The sequence below is a fragment of the Manacus vitellinus genome, unplaced genomic scaffold, assembly GCF_001715985.3.
Source record: "Manacus vitellinus isolate BGI_N305 unplaced genomic scaffold, ASM171598v3 scaffold_19_pilon, whole genome shotgun sequence".
In the NCBI taxonomy this organism is placed as follows: Eukaryota; Metazoa; Chordata; class Aves; order Passeriformes; family Pipridae; genus Manacus; species Manacus vitellinus.
In genome coordinates, this window is record NW_021939395.1 from 5,605,368 (window position 1) to 5,612,287 (window position 6,920).

The window sequence follows — 6,920 nt, forward strand, 5'->3', positions numbered from 1 at the left end:
TATATTAATGTAAAATTTAAATCCAGTGACTGGTTTCTCTTGGCTTGTCTGCAACCCAAGTGTCAAGGAAGAATAATTTAAGTCTCTGTATTGGGAATGGTAAGAGGTGTCTGGGGGAAGAAAGGCCTGTGTTACTGATGGGACATAATGTCAGGAGAAGGTGGTGTGTATATATAAATATGTGCACACCATATATGTATATATATATAGGTGTATGCATTCATCCATATGTCATTCACTTGTTATTTTTTCCCCCTCTTCTCTGCAGAGTCAAGATGGCTAAAGGTGATCCGAAGAAGCCTAAGGGCAAGATGTCTGCCTATGCCTTCTTTGTGCAGACATGCCGTGAGGAACATAAGAAAAAGAACCCAGAGGTTCCAGTCAACTTTGCAGAGTTTTCCAAGAAGTGCTCAGAGAGGTGGAAGGTACCTTAATTTGTGGCTTCCTCAAGGGATAACTTCTTAGAGTATCTGCTAGGATGACGTGTGTGTGTCTGAACACCAAGGGAGCTGGTGCTGTTTTGGTCTGTGAGCCGTTCTTGGCAAGCTGTCCTGGCCATTGATTGCGTGTTGCTGATGCCTGTAGCACTTGTGAAGGTTTCAGCCTGGTATATCTGCTCACTTAGGTGCTTCCACTACAGTCTGGCCTTTTTTCCTCTTCCCAAGCAATGCCCTTTAGCAGTTACCACCTTCTAGACATGTGTCCCGAAGAAGACTCTGGCTGTTCTTGTTCCATTCCCTTTGCTTCCCTCTTACTAAGTATTCTAGTAGTGTCTGTGATTCCTGGTACAGGACCTTCGTCCCCAAGGTGGTCCAGTTAGAAAACAAACAGATTCTGAAACTCCCGTATTGAGTTGGTATGTGTTGGCTTGTTTACATAAAGTTTGCCAGCTATTGAACAGTTGGGTAATCACAGGTTTGGTGTCTTGTTTTTGGGGGTTTTTTTTAGACCATGTCAAGCAAGGAAAAGGCTAAATTTGATGAAATGGCAAAGGCTGATAAGGTACGATATGATAGAGAAATGAAGGACTATGGACCAGCTAAGGGTGGCAAGAAGAAGAAGGACCCCAATGCCCCAAAGCGACCACCGTAAGTAACTTTGAGGCTCTAAATGCACAAGTATTTTCGTTCATTTTCACAGTCTGTGTGTAACACAGGTTTCCACGAAGGAAGTAGATGGGGTCATAGTGTTGGTGTAGCAGGATTGGTAGGGATACTGTCCTGTAGACCTTTTAGGCAGCCTGTAATCTTGAGCATGCAGAGCACTAAGAGTAGTTGTCAATACTTGATACTGTCAAACTCATAGTTATGGAAGACATGGAAGTGACTGTAACATAATGAACCTTGTGTATCTAAGATGAAATTGGGTGGGGGGATACACAACACTTAATTAAAAAGAGCATTGAGTGAAGGCTGCAGATCTGGGCCTCAGTAAAATTGAAACATGTTTGGGTTTGTGTTTCATTTTATAAATAAAAATAAAGTTTCTACTGAGTGTGTGAGTGCACGTTTGAGTGTTGTGGATCAGGGATGGAGGAAGGGAGTGTTCCCCGGGCATGCTGCTGCAATGCTGACTGTCCTCTCGTGTTTCTCCCCAAGGTCTGGCTTCTTCCTCTTCTGTTCAGAGTTCCGCCCCAAGATCAAGTCCTCAAACCCTGGCATATCCATTGGGGATGTAGCGAAGAAACTGGGTGAAATGTGGAACAACCTCAGTGATGCGGAAAAGCAGCCTTATAATAATAAGGCAGCTAAACTGAAGGAGAAGTACGAGAAGGTAAGTCTAGGTGTCACTTGTGCCTCCTCTGTACCGGCTCTTGCATTGATGTGTTTCTGTAATGTAGACCCAGCTCGGGTGGCCCCAGCACAGTGAGCACCTCCAGCTTACAACCCTGTTCTCATCGTGCTGTGCAGCCAAGCTTTGCGTAGGTTGGGGCAGAGCAGGATAGAGAGCCACAGGCGGATTCTAGCGAGGAGGGAGAGCTTTGCCCAGTGATGCACAGTGTTGCTCCAGCAAAGGGTTTGCTGTGCTCTTACAGGAACTTTGTCCCATTATCAGGAAACTTTTAAGAGAGGCTGGGTTCTCATCTCCTCTTCAAAGAAATAACCATAAAACGCAGGGTTCCCAGCCTCCATCATCCGTGGGCAGTTGAGCACCCTGAGGTGTCAGCGCACCTGTGTACTCCAGTGCTGGCTGTCTCCCCTCTGGGGGTGCAGCTCTGGAAGGCCAGTCCCTTTTATATAAACACCTGCTGCTGTACAAATGCTCTGTATGTTTGCTGCTTAGAGCAAATTAAGACATCCCCTTGACTTTGCAGGATGTTGCAGACTACAAGTCTAAAGGAAAGTTTGATGGCGCAAAGGGAGCAGCAACCAAAGCTGCTCGGAAAAAGGTAGAGGAAGAAGATGAAGAGGAGGAGGAGGATGAAGAAGAGGAGGATGAAGATGATGATGATGAATAAAACTGTACAATACTTGTCTCCATGTGAATACCATAGAGTAGGGGAAACACCATAAATGAAGCACCTCTTATTCGAGATGGTGTCTCTTGCCCGTATTAGGCTTAATTAAAAAAAAAATTTGGATTCCGATCGCGTTGTAGTTTCTAAAAGTGCTCTAGAAATTGTAACTGGTTTACATGAAGTGGCCATGGGTGTAGTGAGCACCCTGAAACTGTATCAAAGTTGTACATATTTCCAAACGTTTTTAAAATGAAAAGGCGCTCTAGTGTTCTCCTAACTCTGTGCACTTTGCTGTTGGTGTAACAAAGCATTTAAAAATGTTTCAAGCATTTTTTTAATTTGTAAGGTGGTGTTACTATATGGTTATTGGCTAGAAAATCCTGGGTTATAAACTGTACATATCTATAGTTTGTAAAAACTAGACAGATTCTTGTGGTACATGCTTAGAGTTATGATGCCTTAGAGGAGCAGTGATTACTTGGAAAGGCTGTACGTTCCCCGGGGTGCCATGGCCCAAAGCATGCACTGTGAGGGTAGATCTATTTACACTACAGTGGGCGTCCATTTAGCTTAAAGTTGTCTTTCTGTATATAGTGAAATAGCATTCTGCTGCCATTCTTAGTTGTGGAAGGGGGTTCAGCTGGCATGAGAAGTGTATGGATTTTTTTAGTTAAGTGCGGTAGTTTTTAAACTGAAACTGTAGACACCTCTTCATCGTCAACTAAGTGAAGAGCCAGTGCAGCAACTGAAGTTCAAAAACACTCTGTACTTAAACGAATTTGCAACGTTCTGTTTTTTTTGTATGTTTAGAATGCTGAAATGTTTTTGAAGCAAAATAAACAGTATTACATTTTTAAAACTGTTCTTGACAACATTTTAAATTTCTGGTTTTAAAAAAGGATCTTAACAACAGCAAGAGGTTCATTTTGAAGTCTGTGGCATCCCTCAGGGCTGGTGACATAGGAAACATTCTGACTCAAGGATTAAAAAAAAAAAAAAAATTAATAAAAAAATGGTGGCCAGCCAAAACTGGCTGAATTGAAAGAGATGGCTGCTCCAGCTAATATGCAATCGTAACTGTTTATGGCTGAGTGGCATAAGATGCTATGCAAGTTTGAACTTTATTACTTGAACTTGGGAGCCTAAATGAACATTCATGACGTAATTGTTTGTTTGTGTGTGTATATAGCAGCATTCAGAGATGCAGTGAAAGGTAGGTGGCTAGGAATGAGGCTGACACCATGGAATAAGTATAAAAGCATAGTTTGGATTTTTTTTCAGTTGTGTTGGGTAAATTTATAGCCCAAATGCATTGCTGTACATATTAAAATGTGCCTTTTTTGTCCTGTGTTAAACTGTTTCAGACTTGTGGTTTTTTCTAGCCTCTTGATTCGTGGCAGGAGCCAGGCGCCTACCCTAACTCCCTGCTGAAGTAGGAGCGTGGCGCAGGTACTTAGTCTGTGTCCTTTCTCGAACAACGCAAGTTTTAGCAGGAATTGGGTGCTGTGAGGTGGGTTGGGGCAGCTTGGCATGTCTTCCCCCCTTTGTTGACCAACTGGCTGTGTTGAAGTCTTGCCTTCTTTCCAAATCCGAGCTGAGGATGTTTTGCAGCCCTTGAAAGCAAAAGGTAACGCCTGGTCTCTAACTGGTGACTCTAATCTCATTTTTCCTTAGCACGGAAATGGCACCAACTGGGAAAACTACAGCACTCCCTCTCTACCCCTGAATTTCTCCCTTGTGCTGGCTGTAGCTAGTAGTTGGTGTTTGCTTGGCAGAGAGGAGGAGATGGGGTGTGCCAGGGTACTCGGATAAATAGCAGGTCAAAGCTGTGGGCTGCTGTGTTCAGCTGATTTAGGAGTCCAGGGTAACTCAGGGGTGTAAATGGTGGGTATGGGCTGCTGCCACTGCTGCTTTGGAGCCAAGCTGTAGATTAATGAGGGCCAGGCTTACAGGCAGTAACTACTTAGAATGTGGTTAAAACTTCTTTGTTGCCTAATTGGGTAGCACATCTGGCTTCCTCTGACTTCTCAGCAACCCTACCATAACTTAACAACAACAGCTTGGCAAAAGTCTGATCTAGTGTTGAGATGAACTGAAACCTGAAAGCGAAACTTTCAGGATGGAGCAAGCTAATAAACTTTCATGAAACATAGCAACATGTAGCAACTTTTATTTTTAAGGCAAAGTTACAGTTTGATCACTTAGAAATACTTTTATAGTTGCTTAATTATGCTAATTTTTAGTGTCTTTAATGCACAAAAAAAACCCAAGTGTGAAATTTGCCCCTATTTTATGGGCAGTTGCATTTTAAAAGCCTCAATAAAGCTGCATCTGGAAAAGAAATAGGTACTTTTGTATTTGCTACCCTTTCTGCATGTCTTCTGATGCAAGGGAGAAGGCAACTGGAGATTCCAGCACGTGGAAATTTGATGGGGAAGTGGTGGAGTAGAATAAAAAAGTGATGGCATCAGTTCAGGAGCTCTAATACTGTTTCTATTGTCTAGTTGGCAAAATCTCCCCTTAGCCACATATGGGAATTAGTGTAGATCACTGCTGTGCAAATCGAGCTTGGCTTTGAATTAACTGCTAGTGAGCTGAGCCCCTATTGATAGTATTAGCAAATGAGGACTAGAGCTGACACCTCTTTGTCTTTGTTATATTGGAAATCTATTGAGTTGCAGAGCTTGATTAAGGTCTTGGACCTTACAGTACACTGCCTATTGCTGCTCTGCACACACGTAAAATAAGGCATGCCTCGGGAATGCTGTTCAATACAGCGCTAGTGCAGGACTCCAGGGACTCAAGTTTGGGTATTGCAGATGTGATGTTTCTTTCCCCAATACTCTGCTGTTGATAAATACCACAGTGTGGATTTATATAAATAACACAGTTCCACCCCCCCCACTGTTCTCTATTCTGAGATGTCATCTCAAATATTGGGAACTGCTTAATTTTACCCAGCTCCGGTTTTTTTTGATAGAACACCCTCCAAATGCTCTTCCTCTGCTTTGAAATGGTTGTGATGTTTCAGAGCAGACAGTTCTGCTTTGAGCTGCTGCACAGCTCACACTTCTAGTTTGACTTTAGTCCCAAGCCAAGCAGAGTAAATATGTCTCTTATTAACTCCACAATATGTAGAGATGGGTAATAATAAAATAGATTTGGGCAAAGGGAGGGGAGGGATGAAAAGAGACTCTTCCTTGCTTGACTTTGACAGAGCTAGCTTGAGAGTGCCAGCGTTTCCAAAATGTGATGTGTTGCATCCCCCTGTGCCTGCTGAAGTTGGGCTGAGGTGGGGACTGTGGGGGACTAAGGGGCTTGGTTAAGAAAAAGGGAGTGTCCTGGTTCTGCAGCTGTTAAAACCCCGCTCCCTGCTCTGGGGAGGCAGAGGGTGGCTTGGCTGGGCGGGATGGTCCCTCCGGATGCCTAAACCAGTGGCAGAGGTGTGAGAGGTCTTGCTCAAGAGAAAGTGTCTGAGGGTGTTGTGGGGCAGAGACAGCACTGACCCGTGTCATGCAGGTCATTTCCCATGGTTGGTGCTGTTTGATTTGCACTCAGGCCCGTGTGTACTTTTGAGAACACAGTTGCTACCAAAATGCACCACGTCCCTCTGAAATCAAACCAGCTGGGGAGTGAGAGGATGAAGAGGGCTGCTGAGCTGTGCTGTGCAGGGCAGAGCCTGCCTCTGCTGAAAATGAGCCCCGGAGTCCTAGCACTACTCAGGGAGGCAGAGGATACGGCTTGGTACCCTGTGTATTCCAAAATTCAGTTGAGACATGGTAAATGTCTGGTATGAGCCAAATGTGAGCACTTAGACTGGGGGGGGGGCTGAATTGGGGGAGTCCCCCTGAGGGTCTGGGGGTCACTCTCCACAAGCAGGCACAAGGAAAGCCACGTTGCAGGATGGTTTCCTACTGCTGTGTCGGTACCCTAACGCATCTGTGGGGAAGCAGTGCATTAATTTTTCTATAATAAAAATTAATTAAAAATCCTACTCCAAATGCATATTGAATCAATTAGCAGTGAACGTCTGCAGCTCTAATGGAGGTCCATAGGAAGGTGAGAGTCTGCTTTGGGGATAGGGCTGGGGATACAGGCAGAGTGAAAACCTCTCTCTTATCTGCTCCCTTTGAACAGCTGATTTTTAGGTAGTTTTATTCACTCCTAATAAACCCTGCAGGAACAGCAGTGAGGTGCAAGGGCTTCTGTTGGCTCTGGGTCAGGCGGTGGCAGGTGAATGGCTTTTCACTTCCAGCCTCCAGCACAATTCTGGCAGCTGCCTCAAGTTTGTTTTCCCTCTGCTCACTCAAGCTGTTGCTTCCCAGGCAGAGGAACATCCCCTAAGTAAGCCCTCTTCTGCTGCAGGTTTTGGGAAGCTTGGATGAGGAGGAGCAGCTGAGATGGGAAGTCCCCACTGGGGTGAGAGCAGGAAGCTGCATTTCTGGCCAAGCTTCCTGATGAG

General features: G+C 44.6%; 1 protein-coding gene across 1 annotated transcript; it reads left to right on the forward strand.

Annotated features, from left to right (window-relative positions):
- Positions 1 to 239: 239 nt before the first annotated feature.
- Positions 240 to 3,813, forward strand: HMGB3 (high mobility group box 3). Its single transcript, XM_029959103.1, has 4 exons — positions 240 to 425; positions 949 to 1,088; positions 1,599 to 1,773; positions 2,315 to 3,813. The coding sequence occupies exons 1-4, from the start codon at positions 276 to 278 to the stop codon at positions 2,456 to 2,458; spliced, it is 609 nt and encodes a 202-aa protein (XP_029814963.1). The 5' UTR covers positions 240 to 275; the 3' UTR covers positions 2,459 to 3,813.
- Positions 3,814 to 6,920: the final 3,107 nt, after the last annotated feature.

What these genes read in the sequence shown, in the direction of transcription:
- HMGB3 (XM_029959103.1), top strand. Translation starts at nt 276, where the DNA reads ATGGCTAAAGGTGATCCGAAGAAGCCTAAGGGCAAGATGTCTGCCTAT. An exon ending in AGTGCTCAGAGAGGTGGAAG is followed by an intron (nt 426 to 948) that starts GTACCTTAATTT and finishes GGTTTTTTTTAG; the next exon opens with ACCATGTCAAGCAAGGAAAA. An exon ending in TGAAGGAGAAGTACGAGAAG is followed by an intron (nt 1,774 to 2,314) that starts GTAAGTCTAGGT and finishes TTGACTTTGCAG; the next exon opens with GATGTTGCAGACTACAAGTC.